Source organism: Haliaeetus albicilla, chromosome 4 (genome assembly GCF_947461875.1).
Source record: "Haliaeetus albicilla chromosome 4, bHalAlb1.1, whole genome shotgun sequence".
Lineage (NCBI taxonomy): Eukaryota > Metazoa > Chordata > Aves > Accipitriformes > Accipitridae > Haliaeetus > Haliaeetus albicilla.
The window spans coordinates 19,128,785-19,147,223 of record NC_091486.1 but is presented as its reverse complement, the minus strand read 5'-3'; the positions used below and the strand labels follow the sequence as shown (position 1 = coordinate 19,147,223).

Here is an 18,439-nt window from a genome sequence, read left to right as displayed (position 1 = left end):
TATAGAATTGTATACCTTGGGGCTGTTACAGCATGTGGTACAATGATAGCAATTACCTGCTGAGAAAGTCCTGGAAAAGGCGCCGTATAGGGAAACCTGCTCTCCGAACCTTCACTGTCTCCAGCATCCCTGAATAGCGGAGCTGATTTAGCACCACATCTGGATTGAAGAGGTGCGGCGCCTAAATAATGATCCAGATTAAAAAACAAATAAGAAGAGAGACAGAATAAGTGCTGATCTTGATATTACTTCCTTGCTGACTTGAACAGCGACTGTTCCTCTGAGCACAGACAGTCACAGGTTGTATATCCGCCTCTCTGTAGAAAGTCAACCCTGCATATTTGGGCATGCCAGGTGAAAAGGGGGAAGTTTGGGTCAAGGGGAAAGCAGTGTCACAACACTGCATAGTGCAGAGAAAGGGATGAAAGGGAGTTGGGCAGATCCTGAAAAAAAGCAGTCTGCAGACTGCTGTCATAGTCAGATCATGGCAGTAAAGCAATGATATAATGCATTAACACATACAAAATGCAGAATGTTGACTCGGTTCCCTTTGCAGTCTCTCTCCAGTCAAACTGGAGACAAACTGCAGAATTCTTTTCTGGCATAAAACCCCCAGCAGGCTTTCCTTTGCCATATCATACACAATTTCAAAACACACAAAGAAAACGATCAGTTCAGAGCTCCCCACCCAATCTAGTTAGCAGCATATCCTCCCGTCACAGTTCACAATACAAGCGAGAGCCAGCCTGCCTCTAAGCACTGTGACTTGCTCATAAAGCGTCCACCTCCTCTGTCTCAGAGCCAGGGATCTGCAGGAGACGCTTCCTACCACACAAGCCCTGCATTCCAGAACAAATTGTCTACAGGCACCACAAACAGGAATGATTGCTTCTTCTACCACAGCTCTGGGCTCTGCACAAGCCTGGTTCATCTTCCAGGCTTCATAAGCACCGAAAGAGCTGGGAATGGCTATATCATATCATACTCAGCATGCAGTCTTTTCATCTGATTACCAGAAGGAAGGTGTATTTTTCCTCAACTATAAAAAAACTAGAAAGAAAAAAGGAAGGTGAGGGGGGAACTGCTCTTATCCTCAGTTTGGACCATGATAGAGGCACCTCTCAGGTGTCTGTGCAAGTGAGTGCTCATGAAGATCTGTCACATGCATACATTCTGCTGGAAGACAGACTTGCCTTTTCTGTATTTGGTTTGATGCAGCGGATGAAGAACGGGTTGGAAGTACTAAGCGTGGCCATCAGGGAATGGAGAGAATCCTAAAAAGCAGGAAGACAAAACCCAAAGGATCAGTCACTACAGGAGGGAAAGAGACTACATTTGATGCAATAGGGTCTTCATGCAGCCCTCCCATTCCTAATGTCTGTTGACTCTGCCTACCAAAACTTCAATAACCCAGGAGATCCTTCCTGTCCAAAACATACCCACACAGTTAGTTTACTCTAACACTGTTTACGTGACCATCCTTGTTCTCAGAGCTGTATAATTGATGTTATTTTTACAAGTGTCTCAAACTTTAAACACAGGAAACTAGAACTGTGAAACTTACAGAAGGTTTGCAGACAATCTAAGGGGGTGAGATTCATACCTGCAAGGTCCCCCCAATAAGGTTTTATTAGAATTGCCACTATACCTGTAAAAGATGTGGCCTAAAAGGACACGTACACTTAGCTAAAACACCAAACCAACACGAAAGATCAAAGAACCTTAAGAACCTCATATACTTAGCAAAGTATTCTTTTCCTCTGCTACCCTGCTCAGGCTTAGCATCTCACATTTTACACCAGACAGAAATCCTTGGGGCAGTGACACTTTTTTTAGCGCTACAAAATTCCTGCACATTTTCAGTGCTGGACACAAAACAAGGATGAATGACTCCTCTTGGCTGCAGGCCTTGCTTTACCCATCTGCTCCTCCCTAGAAGCCTGCTGCTCTCTTGGAAAACATCCTACCCTGAACTGGGAACTGACAGTTGGTCTGCGCCTCTGGGTGCCCATCTTCAGCGTCTCTTCACTGCAGCGGCTGCAGACTCTTTCAAAAAGGTCATAGATGAAGTCCAGCCTAAGGGAGAAGAAAAGAATTAAAGAAGATGCAAGACACCCACCACCTGTGAGACGATGGCTCTCATTCTCAGCTACTGCCCTGTCCCAGTGTGAAACACCTCATTTTTATTCCTGCTGTGCCACAGAGTGGCTGCAGGAGGCAGTTCAGCTGGGCACTTCAGTGAGGAAATTAACACTTTCCATGTGGCTGCCCAGACTCTGTGGGCTGCCCTGTATGCCACACTCGGCTGCAAAGCCAGAAACCCCATCTCACGCTGTCAAGCAGGATATTACACAAAGGAAGATCTCCATTCTGCACTGGCTAGGACACCTCTCTTGAGCTATATGCCCCCAGGCGAAACTACCTTGAAGGTACTCCAGCTAGACTGTGCTGTCACACCCCTCCCCACCTAGCTCCCATGACATGCTCATGTAATTGCAACCACAGCTCTTCTGTGCCCAGAGGACTTCTAGAGCTACCCTCAGTGTGGGTCAGCTCTGGGGAATCTTCCACCATTTTGCCACTCCTTACACGGCGGTGCTGGTTCTTACAAAGCTGCACAAAGTTCTCCAGCGCTGCTTCTGCCGGTTTATTGTTATGACTGCTTCTAGCAGAATTTCCCTTTCTGGCTTGTTGAAAAACCCTGAATCTTTCTATTATGCTGGACAATGATGACCACAATCCTGGCCTCAAACCCTGTGGAAAATACTCCCCAGGTGCCACTGTCCAAGTAAGGCAGCTACAAGCAGCTCATACTCTCAGCTCCCTCAGGTTGTTTCAAGGCTGCTCACAGCGCAAACTCCGCAGCAGGCTTCAGAGAAGGTGCAATTCTGAAAGTCTCATCAGGCTGGAGCCCAAAGGCAATACGTGGACTGTGGTAAGAGGCATGTGGTAGAGTGGCTACTCAAAAACTGCGAGGGTCTGCTGTTATTAAATGCCGCTCTCCTCCTACTAGGCCCCACCTCTGTCTTCCACACCTTGCTCAAAGTCAAAGTCAGCTCATTTCTCTAGGGTCATGTTGCAGCAAGGGCCTAGTCTGGCTCAGGATAAGGATGGAAGCTGTCCGCTAACAAGCCGGCTGAAAAATAAGAGGCCTCTGTACAAAGGCTGGCATTTGACAGCATGGCAAAGAGCCTTGACTCATTCAGGGGCAAATTTGCCATTGTTGGGACAGGGAGGTAAGAGGAAGAAGAGGAAAAGAAGAAGAGGGGAGGGAGAAAACCAGCATTGCCTGGAGGGATTTCTGTCATGCTTTTATAGCTCTTTTCAAAACTGGGACAACAAGAGGACTGATTAAATGTGTGTGTCATCTGACATCTCCAGCTCTCCTTTCTTTTGCCAGGACACTTAAGCACAAAAAGAAGAATGATAAAGAATGATGCCTGATGCTCGCACAGAAGCAACTGCTTTCCTTGGCCTGGTTATTACATGAATGTGGCTTAGTCCGGCCCAACAGATGTGGCCTCCTCACAAGCATAAGGGGGGCATACCTGCTGTCTTTCAGCATGTTTAAAATGTCATCTCGAAAGGTGTCTCTGTTCTTCTCCAGAAAGCCTCTCACATCATATAGCACCTGCAACGCAGACAGAGCCACTAGAACGGTGCTGTACAAATCATTAATCACTTCTACATTAACATGCCAATGTACAAGACATCCAGCAGAGCTACACAGTAACGCTGCAGGCATGTGCCAAGATCTCCATTTTTGGGGTCAAAGAGCTCCAGAGCTCTGCAGTTACCAGCAAGAAAGTGGCTTTTAGCCATCAATTAAAAAAAAAAAAACAGAAACAAAACCACAAAAAACCCTCAAAAACAGGAGCTAAGTGAAACAGCTGCAGAGATTTGCCTGGGGTGCGGGGGGGGAAATCCTCTGCAAGGTCAGGTACTCCATTCACTTCAGGAAATACTAACTATGCTACGCAGTGCCCTGATCTCCCAACCACTAGTGCTCAGCAGATATGATTCTAGAAGGAGGTTAGCCCTTCTTTAGTGTGCAAATGCCCTCCGTTGACACACCTCCATCTGCTCCATATCTCTCCACAACAAAGAGCAGCATTTAACCTTGAAGGCTTGGAGACCTTTTCCTTTCTGCAACAGCTATTTTGCCTTTTCTCCTCCTCCCCAAAAGTCAAATTTTCCTTCTGACTTTTACTTTGGGTTTGTTTGTTTGTGAATTCCAAGAAAAGACAACTTATATAACAGAAATAAGGAGGAGTTTATCCCCCAAACCAAAAGTTACCTGAGAAACTCAAACAAATGTCCAAGCTGGAGAATATAGTAATGGAGAATGACATGGTATGTTAAGCCCATCACACTCCCTGTGCTCTGGTACGGGGCACTAACTATGCAGAAACACACAGCTCTGAGAGATATTCTTGATTTTTGGAATCTAAAATCCAGGACCTCAAGCCCAAGATATACCAAGCAACTCACAGATACACCATGAACACCTACCTCCCCAGCATAATGTCTTATGCCAAACTGATGGTCTGTCACCCGAGGCTTCACATAGTAGTGGTTGCTCTAAAATGAAAGAAAAAGAAGACTTCTTATAATGCCAGTGTATGAACAAATAGGGCTTAGTCAGGAACTCTGCCATGACTATGACAATGCTGGGATGGGCAACGACCTTAGCTGTTGCAGAGCCCGACCACATCTGCTGCAGCTATCTGCAGTTACATTACAAATATGTTATTCCAGTAAAGATGGAAAAATCCAGCCCTTCAAGGCATTCCTCATGTCAGCAAGGGCTTGCAGAATCAAGGTTGGGCAGGCATGCCATGGATGAAATGTTAATTCTTGCGTGTCTGACACCTGAGGAGACTGGGCTCCACACAAACCACGTGGTGCAGGACACAGGATCAGGATGCAGGGAAGATGGCAGCTTTGCAGAACACCCACGCATCTTTTCTTTGTCAAAGAAAATGTCATACCAATCTCCTGTCTTCCTTTATATTTCATCCTTTTTTGCACCTCTCTTCCCCTTTTTTCAATATGCATTTTTCTTTTCTCTTACTAGCTGTTCTACACTCTCATTTTCCTCCTCCTTTCTTTGTTCTGTGGAAACCATTAACTATGTAAGAGCAGCCATGCTGCTTGAGACCAATGGTCCATCCAGCTGAGTATTCTGCCTCCAGCAGTGGCTATGTAGGGCAGAATAAGAACAAGATAAGTAAATGATACTTTCATCCTAATAATCTCTCAAACTCCAATTACTTTCATGAGGTCAGCCTAATTAGTAACCCCAAGTGGATTTCTCTTTGAAATACTTGCCCATTCCACACCTGAACCCATGCAGACTTCTTGCATCCAGACTGTCCTTTCGCAGGGAGCTCTCAACCAACCGCACAGGGAACTACAGCTGGTTGGTTTTCAGCCTGGCTCCCATTACTGCCATTTGTCTTCTATGGGCCATACGTGACTTTTAAACCCATCGCATCCCCCCCAAGTCATCTTTTCTCCAGGCTGCAGGGTCCCTTCAACATAGTTTTCCATAACACGGAAGCTGTCCCAGACCTGTTGTTTACCAGATCTGATAAAACCCCTTCTTGAGTGGAGGGGCCCAGTGGCGTCCACTGCTCAAAGTGCAGGTGATCCATGCATTATACAGTGCCATAACAATGTTTTCTGCTTTTATTCTGTTTCTTTCCTAGGAATTTCTAATACTCGATCTGGATTTTTTATTACTACTGAGCACTGTGCTGATGTTTCCATGGCACTATCCATCACAGCCTCTGTCTGGGTCTTGCTCCTGAAGAGCAGCAACCAGCTCAGGGCCCATCATTTCAGATGTGAAATCGGGACTGTTTTCTTCAGACACACCATTTTACATTTATCTACACTGCTTTTCATCTTCGTTTTACAGCCCAATCAGTCTCATAAGGCCCCTCTCAGTCCAGCCTTGCCCCGTGAATTGTCAGAAAACTGCCACCTCAGTGCTCATATGAGAGTCTTACAGGCCTCCCTCCACTGAAGTAACAGGCCATTTACATTCTGTGAATTTACCCCAATAGTGAAATAAGGATTACAGGCCTATAATTTCCTGGAATACTTTCTAAAAATTAAAATAATTTCCTGCCTTCTCAGAGACAAGTACTAAGAAAATTTTAAGTAAGAAAGATGTTGCACAATACTGTTAGTAATTCAGCTCTTTCACCTTCAAGTTCTCTTAGCGGTATTGGGTGGATGGCTTCTGATCCTGATAATTTGTTAGTGCTATTGAGAACTTTTTCATTGCCTTCTTTCCTTTTCATATTGATCCCATTTCCTTGCTCCTCCCTTTCCCCAATCCAGTCGTCTTTTTCCAGCCACAGACTTCCCTCTCTTCCACTCCAAACATGACTGTTACTGACTCTCTCATGTGCATTGGGACCCTCCTCTTCCCTCCCTCTCTACCAAGCCCTTATATTTCATCCATGCCTACAACACTTCTGGTTCCTTCTCCCATCTCCCGTATTGCTCCTCTCCCCAGTTGTATCTGAGGTCATATTCTCTCAAATCCCAGCTCTGTGCTTTTCCTCCTTAAGCCTATTGCAATCCACAGAAAACACAGAGAAGAGGGCTTGTTCTCTTATCATGTCCTTCAGGCTTTCTAGCAACACTGGCTGGATGCCTTCTAGTACTCTTCCAGCCAGCACTAAAGACTTTAACTGGTACAAAAACCTCTTTCACCTTCAAAAAATGCAAACCCTAGAGCACTATATACTTCATCATTCCTCCCTCCACTGCAAGTCCTCAGCCTCTTCCATCTTTTGTAAGCTCCCTAGGGTTCCACGTTAACTGCTATCCCCTCAAAGCAGACAGGTGACACTATGAACAGCTTAATGAAAAGGCTACTCGATGCACAGAAATCACCAAATATAGCAACCAAAATGTTGTGGGGCACAAGGGAATGCAAAATAATGCTGACAGTCTCATGCTGCTGTACAATAAACCACAGGTACCTTCTTACCAAGGGAACTGCATTCTGGTCTGATTATTTATCTCAGAAGAGAATAGAGAAAAGATGTAGAGGAATTCAGAGATAAACAGCAGAAAGAAAGAGGAGATTTGAAATTTTTCCATTTGGAGACAAACTGAAGACGTTGGGACAGTTCAGAAAGAAAATTCAAAAGAAGCTATGTATTAAAAATATTTGTAAGTTCTATATTAAAAGTTAAGAAAATACCAACAACAATAAAAAATAAAAAAGGTAAATCGAGCATTCTCATATACCTTGACCTGTAATACAAGGGAAAGCCACAGCGGACTAAAATGAATGCACCAATTTAAGCCTAAAGAAAGGAAATATTTCCACAAAACTATGCGTAAGTAGCCAACCAGACGTCATTGCTATTGTATCCAATTTGTAGTCATGAGTATTACTAGCAGAGTTAGATGCAGATACTCTAATTTTTCATACTTGCATCTATGCTAATTAAAAAAAAAAGTCAGATAAAGTATACAAATCTGTATGTTTTCAGGCTTGCATGAAGCCTGAATTAGAGGACTAGGAAACAGATTAGCTGACAATGTTCTTACTAAAGTAGTAAACTATTCCATAAATCCCTGCTACAGGTTTTAATTTGCTTTGTTTTCAGTCTGTTTACTGTTAAGATGACCAGTGTTGGCTGTACCAGAGACAGGGTAAGAGATTGTTACAGTGATCTCACTGTGGTTTCTGTGTCCCCAGGATAACTTTCTGACGTGCATGAAAAAGCCCTTCTACTCTTGTGTCCAGCATACAAGAAAGAGGAGGAAAGAATTTAATTAATTAGGAACAATAAGAGAGCTTTCATTAAAAGTCAGGAGGCAAAAGCCATCCTCAGCCCCAGGAGACAGATTTGACGTGCTCTGGAGCAGATTCCTGTAAGTCAGCTGGCAGGAGAAACCCATGCACACTGTGCAGCCGCATCCTGTGCCTGGGGTGCTGCCTCGTGTCCTGTCACAGACCAACAGAACCTGACCTCCACCCCATGCAACAAATTCAAATCTCCTCTACCCACAGCCTGTGGAATGCACACTCCCTCTCTCTATGTGCACAAGAGACCATTTTCAGGTTTCTTCACATATTACTTTTGTTCAGTACAGCTTTATTAAACACTTACAGGTTCGGGCCTAAGGCCTTTTAAATTTCCTGCATAAAGCACATATTTTACATCAACAAAACCTTCACTTTCAGTTTTGAAATGCTGATGGGGCTAACATACTGATCATTTGCCTGCCAGGTTATTTTCTTACTTACCATATGCTGGCTGTGAAGTTTTTCCAGAAGGGTGTTGTCTGTGCCTTTGGGGAATCGACTCTCTTCATTCACCAAAGCCAGTAGACCCAGTTTCTACAGCCAAACAAGAGATGGACTTTTACAGTCAGCAAAAGCTCTAACTAAATAGCACCAAGCCAAGAACTGGAGATCTGGACAGCACATTGAGAAATTACCCCTGATTTATACCCAGCAAACCTTGAGCTGAAAGCAGAATTCTGGCCAGTCAATGCATTCAGCAAGCAGAATGTAAGGGAAGATAATTTATAAAAAATTCACATTAAGGTTTTACTTAAACTCTGCTCCCTGTCTAAAACTATGACACCCTCCCTAAGCCCACCCTCAACAATGAGCAGAGATCTGCTTTCTTTGAGCCGGGACTGTGGCTAGAACAGCTCATACTTTTGCCAGGTCACAATGGGAAGAGGACCTCAACAACTACCTGTTTTTAAAACCAGGAAACCCCAGGGAAGATCAAGACAATCAGCAGTCCCTGCTGTGATCCCTGGAAACTGTCATAGATAACTGCTCACCTTCTCGATAAGGTCCAGGCACTCTGCATTATCCATCCAGTCAATGGCTTCCCAGCTTATCCCTTCCCTGACAGTCAAGAACAAACAGAAGAAAGATGTGAAATGCAAGATCCAATGCCCTGAGATGCAGGAGAACAGAAGTAGCTGAGCACAGCAGCTGTCCCAGGACTCAAGACGATTTGCAGGAATTAGGCTTTGCCATGGCTGAGGAAAAAGAATAGGACACACAATGCACTGCTAACACAAGGAGATGGAAGTCAGAGACAGCCTTTTTTATCCATCCCAGTGATTTGGACCGATGCTCATCTCGTAGTCATTGAGCAAATTCCACACCAAGCATTAAAATTGTAGTTGCTCTCAGTTGCTCTTTCAGGAATGATGACTATCAGCCCAAGTGGTGGTGACGATGGACAGTTTGCTACACAGCTTCAAGAGTTAACTGCTGACTCACCAATCTGGAAAGCTGGCCTGAAGCACATCTGCCAGAAGACTGAACCACAAATTCATAGGTCCACCAGAAGAAGAGACAGGAGCAACTTTTCAGGGAGAGTTTTGAAGAGGATGACACATAAGCTTTGGCCTGGCATGCAGGGGACCTACAGGGTGGCCCTGCATCTTTCAGAATGGGAGCTGATGTAGGTACAGCAGTGCAATAAGCATGCTTTGAAAATTATCCATGAAATACTGTAAATCTGTGCTGAATGTGTTTTCCCCCTTCTTACCACCTTCTTACACTCCCATAATACTGGCCATTTCTGTTTTCAGAATTCAGAGAAGCCTGGGAATAACTCTTGCTCAGGAATCCAAGGAAGACTACAGGCTATGTGTGAAGCTACTTACTGACGTTCTGATACAGACACCTTTCAGGTGAAGGCTAGCATTTTGAAGATAGTGAAGCTGTTGTCTACAAACCTGTCAGTCTAGCCTTCACACTTTCAGGTTCAAAGCATTCAGAAACCTGTGGGCAACAGTTGGAAGCAACAAACTGGAATAACTTCTGAAGAATGGAAAGAAGTATCTATCCCCCACAGGGAACGGAATATCTTATCGACTTAATGACAAAAAATATCAGTTCACATTGTTTCAGATTTTTGCAACAATGGGTGTCAGAAAGGCCATATATTTTTACAAAAAGACCTCTTGGATTCCTTCTAAGAGCAAGAAGACCTTCCAGAATTGAAGGGAGCAGGGTTTTCTGAAACAAATCAAATCACAAATTAATCAAATTGTCTCTAGTGCCACAGACCCCTTGTGTAGTTGAATGAAGAAATACATGGAGCTACTTACTAAACCGGAGGAAGCAGAGCTGATACTGTGAAAGATAAGCTTTAAGCACATCACCCTAGAATAACTTGATGAGTAGTCAATAATAAAATGCTCTTGTTCTTTCCAAAGTTCAACCACAGAACCTAAACTCCTATGCAATCATCAGGAAAAAATCCTTTGTCACTATGATACCATTCTTAACACAAGCTTCCTGCAATGGTGGAATTGGCCTGAGAAGTGAGTACATAAATAGCCCTGCAGTTTTGTAATCTTTAGAATTTCATGAATTGCCTATTCAGCTGTCTCCCTTTACAAGGCTGCTCTCATTTGCCCTCACTGACCCTATTCAATTGCTTCATTCACAAACATAAAGGCTTCTGTTTCAGAGCAAGAACTGAAGTATTTGTCTAGCAGCCTTCTCTAGAAGCAGAAATACTCTAGAACACCCCAGGTACTTCATGAAATACAATCCAATATGAAGCCCACAGAAGAGAAACGGCTGTGCAGAAGGCCCCATGCTCTTTATGCTCAGGAAACAGCCTGATTTAAATCTTGCTGAGGAAAAGAGCCCTTTTCACAGCATAGGAATCTCTATGACAGAAAGAGCTGTCAGATATCTAATCAACTATCTTTAGGGGCTTTACTTTTTGCACACCAAGATTCCACCTGCATAACACCACCACTACGTTGGGTAAATCATTACTGAAGTCAGTAATAAGGCAGTGACCGTGTGTTCTAATGGGTTAAAGCCCAAGATCTTCCCATTCAGCTGAGAGATAGAAGGGAATCTGGACTTTCTAAATACTACAAGGGAGAAAGCTTTTGCTTGGAGACAAGTGACCTATACTGGCAAAGCACGCGGACAGTGCTTACAGAGACACATCCACAGTCAGGGTTGCACTAAGGCCCAGCTGCCTCTCCTGCCTTAGCAGTAGGGACTGAACAGCACAAAGGAGGAATGATGTCCTCCATTCTACCACCCATGAAAGCAATAGGGGCCTCGCTTCCTCCGTCTGTCACCTGTTGTACTCCAGCTGCTCCAAGGAGAAGATGTGTTTGTTGAAATATTCCTGGAGTTTCTCATTTGCATAGTTAATGTTAAACTGCTCAAAACGATTCACCTGTAAGAAGAAACAAAGGTTATAGAACTTAACATTCTTGTCCCTGGGCTCTAAAAGAATCTGTAATAGCGATGGGGAAGGTGCCAGGCCTGGAATAAAGCTAGAGGACATGGAGGCAAGGGGTGTCAGATGGACATGAGGAGGACAGTATGGGGAGGTCCACTAGGAGAACAGCTTTTGTAGCTCTTGCAGGGTTAATTCATTAGGCCTAAATGGTAGTAAAGGATGCTAAAGACAACCACATTTCTTCTTCTTAGGAAGAAAGAAATATAATTCCCTAAGTGTAAGGTCACCGGGCTTTCTCTTCTCTGAAATATCTGAGCAGTCACTATATGGCTGTTCAACATACATCCTTCATCAGTGGCAGTCAGAAGCATTACACACAGGATTCTCAACACAAGGCAAAACAGATGTAAACAAACAACGTGCATGTAGGAGTTGGACGTTTAATTTGTATACAAGTCAAAAATTCAATATTATGTATCACAGCACATCTGCTTAGGGTCTGTGTCACAAACCAGACCTTGAACATCAGCCTACATGAATACAGGTGGCAGAAATGGGTAGCTAAATATATCTTGCTGCTTCCAGGGGGAAGTGGCAGTGTAGAAATCCCAGGATGCCTATGCTAACTTAAACAGGATACAAATGAACCAAAATTCCTTCCTATATGCACTGATATCTCCAAAACCAACCCACCCTGCAAAAGAGAAAATCCTGACCTGAAAGTTCTCGAAGCCAAAGATATCCAGGATGCCCACAGACTTAAAGTTTTCTTTGCCTTTGATCTTCGTATTAATCTTGCTAATGAGCCATGAAAAACACTGGGAATAGAGCGCCATAGAGAGGGAGTCCCTGGAGTCAGCTGCCTGTAAATACAGAGAGAAAAAATGAGTCACAGGGAGAAGAGAAGGCATAAGAGGCACCACGAATCTCTATGGGACTTTAGGTTCCTCCAATCCTCTTCAGACATCTCAGCCTCTGTACTGGTTGTGTATGGTGCAGTAATTATATGTACAGTCAACATTCAAATTTGCAAATATCCCAGCCACACACAGATGTACCATGTATGACCTTTGGGTAAATGAACTTGAGAGGCTGAAGGAAGTAGCAAAATCACTGACATCTTTTGGAGCAAGTGCTGGGGCAGGGAAGGTGGCAAAATACCTCATGACTAAGCCTGCAGCAGTCATTTGCATCACCTGAGCCAACATTTGCAGTGACAGGCAAGGTATTTCAGTTCACTACTCCTATTAGAGCTGTCAAATGGGTGTCCGCTCAATTTTTCAAAAACTGGTAGGGCACGATTTAATAGAGTATTCTGCCACCTAGTTACCCTCAAAAATTCCCTCTCCAAAACTTTCCTGCAAACAGCATTATCTTACTGGAAGCCAGGTAGGCAGGCCAACAGCCACGACACATGCCCCAGAAGAGCATGGGTTGAGAGACCTTTCTGGAGCTGACCCAACATCCCATGCAGTGATCATAACTGTCATAGGTGGAAAAAATAACTTAAATTGTGATTACTAACAGGCAGTAGATAATTGGGCGTATGTAAGTGTGTGGATGAATGTCCAAAATCAAACTTTTGAAATCTCGAGCAAAAGCCTGCTACCTGATAGCTGTAACAGGAATGAGCTGGCTGTAAATTTTGATAACACTTGGACTAAACAAAAGTGGCATGCCCCAAATCCTCCAATTAATAAAGACACATAAGACAGAACCACAAATTAAGAAGCTGATCGCATGCTGTCCTTCTGCACGTACACTATTTAGACAGGGAAACTAGGGCTTAGGGTTCTGGAAAGAAGAGAAGGCCAAGAATAAGGGCTCCCAAAAAGAAGACATGATCCCAGAGGGGAGAAAAAGGGGCCAGGAAAGAAGACAGCAAAGATCTTGACTGGAAGAAAGATGGAAGTGGGGAAAGATCCTGGAGACCAGAGACATGTGGAGACATGTCAGGGTATGCCCAAGGACCTTGGCTGGTAGTTCCTGAGACTGGTAACTGCAAGGAGCTACACAACATGAACCAACACAACTTTCTGCCCAACTCTCCTGGACAAGCAGCAATCTCCTGACTGGGAAAAGAAATTGACATCTAATGAACATAATGCTGATGGGTGAGTGAGAATATGTGAAATAATCAAGTAGGGTAAAAGCTATAATCTTGTCATTTCATAAATAAACCTCAGTATCTAGATCAACTACAGGTTGTTTACTCTGTTTCACCTGTGACACCAGGGTAACTCCTTCAGTAGGGCTAGCAATGACAGAGATCTTCTAAATGCACCTTCACCCTCTTCAGTTTTGCAAGCCTGAATAACGTGACCTCTCCTGTTCTGCTTTGCTAATGGCACAGGCCAACTGCCTCTGAATCCTCCCAGCCCCTCTCAGCAAGCTCCTGAGGCTCAGCCTGCAAGATCCTCCTTTTCACCCAGTCTCACTGTTTTTGTCCTCCCTTCTGTTCCTGGGTAGTATCTCCTCTCCAGCATCCCAAGGCCGAGGACACACAACAATCTCCCTTCTCTACAGAAGAGAACATTTCAAAGCATGGGCACGTACGCCTTTTCTGGGTATTTCTTCTGACCATCAGATGGTCTGTCTTATTAGTTGGGACTGAGAATGCCCTCAAGGCCATATCCCTGTAGTGTCTCTGGCCACACAGTAAGTTGGACTCATTTTCCAGGAACAGGAATTCCCCATCCAGCTGTAAGCAAAGCCACTTTCCCCACAATATGGCTCAAATGAGATCCTCAAAGGCTCCTTTCACACTCCCAGCTTTGCCCGCCTTCAGGCCAGTTCATCCATTCAGCCCACTGAAATGTCAAAGCTCAGATGGGTAACGAGCCCATTACACAATGAGAAATCCCTGGCAGCTCTATCAATGCATTCCCGCAACAACAAGCAGGAATAGGCGGGCACAGTACATGAGGGTGTAAGCAGGAACGGTCTTCACAGGCCCAGTGTTCAGTGCAACAGGCTCACCTAGTGAAGACAGCTAAGTAGTAGCATCCACTTGCTATAATGTTTTCTTTCAGCCTTCATATTTCACTGGCCTGCAGGCAAAAGTGTGGGGTCCAACACGCACAAATGTCAGGAATAGCTACGCTACCAGGGAAAGCTCTGTTCAGGGAGACTCTTGTAAATCCTGCAACTGCGCACTGTTGCTCTGGACTGCATGGAGTGTCTCTGGCATTATTTGTTATCCATCCTTGTGCGCTGATATAGAAAGATGTGGCTTACTTCGGACAGACAGCTGAGAAGAGAAACTGTGGTACTGGTTACTGAGGATATCTACCACAGACTATAGGCTGAAAAATAATTTTCACAAAATTTCATTGCAAAGAAATGTCACAGACTATGAAAAAAAGATACCATTTCTTAAAGGCAAAGGTTAGTTTGTGATATATTAGCAGGCGTGTTTGCAGCAAGAAAAGAAGCGACTACTCTGCTGTAATGAGCACTGCTGAGACTTCAGCTTGAATACGGTGTCCAGTTATAGGCACTCCACTTCTTGAAAGATGTGGGAAAACAGAGACAGAAGAAGAGATTTAGAAAATTACTTACAAGGAAACATTGAAGGAACTGAATTGTTTAGCTTAGAAAAGAGAACACCACGTGAAAAACTTCACAGAACCGGAAGCTTGTAAGGTGGACAGCTGGGATGCCAAAGGTAATTAAATATGAGGAAAATCTTTTCAGCTCCATACTCCACTGCAGCTAGGGCAGGATACCTAAAGAGATTCTGAAATTCCTTCCATGGCAAATCTGAAGAAAAGTTAGACAGACATCTGTCAGAAAGAGCCTAGTAACTCTGGTTTCTCTGCCAATGTAGGAGTTGGATTGATAACCCTCTGCAGTCCATGCCAGTACAAGATTTCCATTACAGATGTTCATTTGGCTATAACATGATGATGCTTCCATCCTAGTAATATTATTCCTTGTTTCCCACTGTCTTGCATTTTATTAATGACAGAAGATTGTCTAGACTTGTCTGTGCATGGACCTAAAACACCAAGAGTGCCCTCAAGTGATCAGCAACACCACAAGTTAAGGTTAGTAGGCACAACACTGTAAGGAACCACAGAGAAATGTAATAGATAAGCAGGACTGGCTCCAGCATGCAGTGTAAGTTCAGAAGATGAGAACTACATATCAGTTTATTTGGTCCTTCTTTACGGTTGTGCGTGGATACACAAAGAAGCTACTGTGGGGTAAGAACCCCACATCTGCCAGATGTTTCGTGGTAACTGTGTGCAAGCTTTTATCTTCTAGTAAATGCAGTGTAACCTGGGAGTTCTGCAAGGTAAAAGCATGCACGCATGCAATTACCACAAAGCATTTGATGTACCTTCTGCACAACAGAAGCATGACCAATTCCTGGTGAGTGAAGCTGACTTAAAACCAGTATTGTGCATTGCCATTTGCAAGTGAACTCCCCTGTAAAGCCTAAAAAGCAGAGTCAACACTGGGACCTGAACTACCAATAAGGGCAAAATACTTGAGGACACAGGTGAGCACCTAGGGCGCGTTAAGAGGAAAGACTAAACTTGAATGGATGATACAAGAGGGAGACAGAGGGCCTGGAAATGCAGAAGTGGCAGAAGCAGTAGCATACACTAGGACACTTACCTGCTCCACAGTGAGGGGGGAGCTGATCTCTTCCCCGCGCAGAATCATGGACCTCTGCGTCAGTACTTCAGAAAGCTGAAAGGCGTCTAAACCCAGGAGGTCACTGGCAATGTTCAGCACTAATAACAAAGGAGAACACACTTTTTACTCCTGCATGGATCCCCATCACTCATGGGAGATCCGTATTCTGCAGCTCAGTGAGGAAATCCCAGGGGCTCCTACAAGGCATGTGACTAAACCTCAGCACAAAACACACTCCCCTGTACTTAATTCTCTTTGGCATACTCAAAGCTGTAAGCTCACATATCCAGTCTGAGGCAGGGGCAGCACCCATTATGGGCCACTCAAGTAAGTCAGCCTTTCTGTTGACAACAGGAAGAGCAAAGCACTGCGTAAAGATCAGCACCAGCAAAATATTTATTAAATGAGAAGACATGTTTTCCTAAAGGCACAATAGTGCAGTCTGAGCGTGGGATTGCTAAACTTGGATGTCAAAAAGAGAAGCAATTAACTTAAGACTTGAAGCACTTGTAATATGTATTTGTTGCTTCTGTCTGTTTAGGGATTCACTTTACCAGACCAGCTCAGACTGGATAACTGTAACAGAGTGCACACTAGTAGATGCCTCAAAGGAAGATGTGGGGAAGTCTGTTAACAGACTACTTTTATCTCAAACTCCGCCCTGTTCCTATTTCTTCCTGCTCTTTCAATGCAAAAGAGAAACTGTGAGACTGTGGACACAGTCTGAGAGTATCCAGGAGAACAAATGGATCACAGGGCCACAGCCAAACTAAATCATACCAGTGCTCTGGAGCCACGCATCCTGTGGCAGTGCTTTTGCAGGGTTAAACTGCAGGGAACCTGCTGGCAAAGACACTGCAGACCGGCACAGCAGAGGGGGACAGGACAATGGACTGAGCTTTACTGGGGGCCTTATGGGGCTTTGCATGGTCTACCAAGTTGCTAGGGTCCCACTTACCCGCTTTTGTTGTCACCTGGGCTCCGCCAGCTGTCATGAATTCAATGTTTCCCAAATGAAGTGTGCCAGAAAGAAGTTTGAAGATGTCTCTGATTTCTTCAGTGCTGAAGTCCACCACCTTCATGGCAGTCTATGCAAAATGTTGGCTAACGTTGGTACATACAGCCACAGTACAACGCAACCCCTACACTCATGCCCAGCCCATGTAAGATGTAAAACTCAGAATTATCATCATTGTGAATCAAAGTGAAACAAGATGGCACACTCCCTCTCTCAGCTATACATCTGTCAACGATCTTCACTGTCTCCCATTCTCTCCTTCATTTATCCTATCCCCATCTAAGGCAGGTGGGCATCTGCCCAATCCTCAAGTTGGACTTTGCTGCTATCGTTGCCTGTCTGTCACAGGAAGAATATGTTTGTCTGTGCCTGTGTGAGGAAATCCTTCCCTGAACACTGACAGTACAGGCTACAGATGTCACTGGACTGCTTCCACATTCTGCCTTATTGTCTTCCCTGAAGGACAGATTCACATAATATACCTAATTTAGTCTGATCCATGTAACCCCTTTAATTTACTTTATCTTAGAATAGTAGATTTATGCAGCAAGATTTAAGACTAGGCTTTCATTAACTGCTAGAAGGTTGGAAACTGGTTACCAGAAAATGAGGACGTATGGCACATTCCTTCTGCCTTAGTGCATGTACATGAGGCAGGGTTCTTGGGGCATAAGTTGACTTTGAGAGGTAGGACCTAGTTTTCAGGCATTCACCCTGTAAGTGGAGTACTCCAGGGTTCTAGTTCTCTTCTTTCCTCCAGGCATCTCCTCAGCTGAAGTATAAATGCCATGTCGCCACTGCAACCTCTTTTGTACAGGAGACACTTCCTTCCCTTGAATCACACCTAAGCAGGAGCTATTGAAATCCTAAACTGACTCCTCTCACCTTGCCTATCTGGTTTCACCTACATTATTAAAGCCCTCAGGCCAATAACCACTTCTCAAACAAAACATGAATTGCATATTCATCCTGCTAAACCCATAACCTCTGGTAAAGTTACAGATGTCTATTGATATCTGTGTGGTATTTCAGAACATGCCATTTGCACAGGTGATACAACTTTACCAGAACACTTTTGGAGAACACTACCTTCAGACCAAACTGTTCCCCTTCTAATGGAGGTTTCCTGCATCAGGCCACTTAGAGGGCTCCCAGGAACTATTATGAGGTGGGGGGTGGGGTTCATGCCCCCCAAAGTCTCTATCATTCTAAATTATTATTCATCCTTGACTGTTTCCCAAATTCCCCCATTTCTGTACACTAAAAACACTTTCTGAGCCTTGTTTTTACCATAAACAGGTACAGCTGAACTTCAGACTTGTTGAACACCAAATTCTGGCTTAGGGCAAATAAATTCTGCCTGTGAGATCTAGACCCTGCAGCATGTTTAGTCCATGAGATTGTGTCCAGAAGTTCAGCAGGAGTTAGGACAGGACTCACCATGACCTTACTGAACATCTCTACGTCATTCAGGTTCTCATCAGTCACACAACCAGACTGGTTCAAGTAGCGGTAAGTCTCTGGCTCAGAGAGGGAGAGACTCTCTGCA

General features: G+C 44.3%; 1 protein-coding gene across 2 annotated transcripts in view; it reads right to left on the bottom strand.

Annotated features, from left to right (window-relative positions):
- The window catches only part of LOC104319894 (unconventional myosin-X), a 104,516-nt gene that overhangs the window by 50,181 nt on the left and 35,896 nt on the right, over positions 1-18,439 (bottom strand). For both annotated transcript variants that reach the window (XM_069781215.1, XM_069781216.1), the window contains 12 exons: positions 18,331-18,434; positions 16,831-16,960; positions 15,852-15,970; positions 11,942-12,088; positions 11,119-11,219; positions 8,833-8,899; positions 8,282-8,374; positions 4,513-4,581; positions 3,549-3,631; positions 1,968-2,076; positions 1,194-1,274; positions 57-181 (listed from right to left, as the gene is read on the bottom strand). In XM_069781215.1, coding sequence (XP_069637316.1) covers positions 57-181; positions 1,194-1,274; positions 1,968-2,076; positions 3,549-3,631; positions 4,513-4,581; positions 8,282-8,374; positions 8,833-8,899; positions 11,119-11,219; positions 11,942-12,088; positions 15,852-15,970; positions 16,831-16,960; positions 18,331-18,434 — 1,228 coding nt within the window. The remainder of the gene's footprint in view (positions 1-56; positions 182-1,193; positions 1,275-1,967; positions 2,077-3,548; positions 3,632-4,512; positions 4,582-8,281; positions 8,375-8,832; positions 8,900-11,118; positions 11,220-11,941; positions 12,089-15,851; positions 15,971-16,830; positions 16,961-18,330; positions 18,435-18,439) is intronic.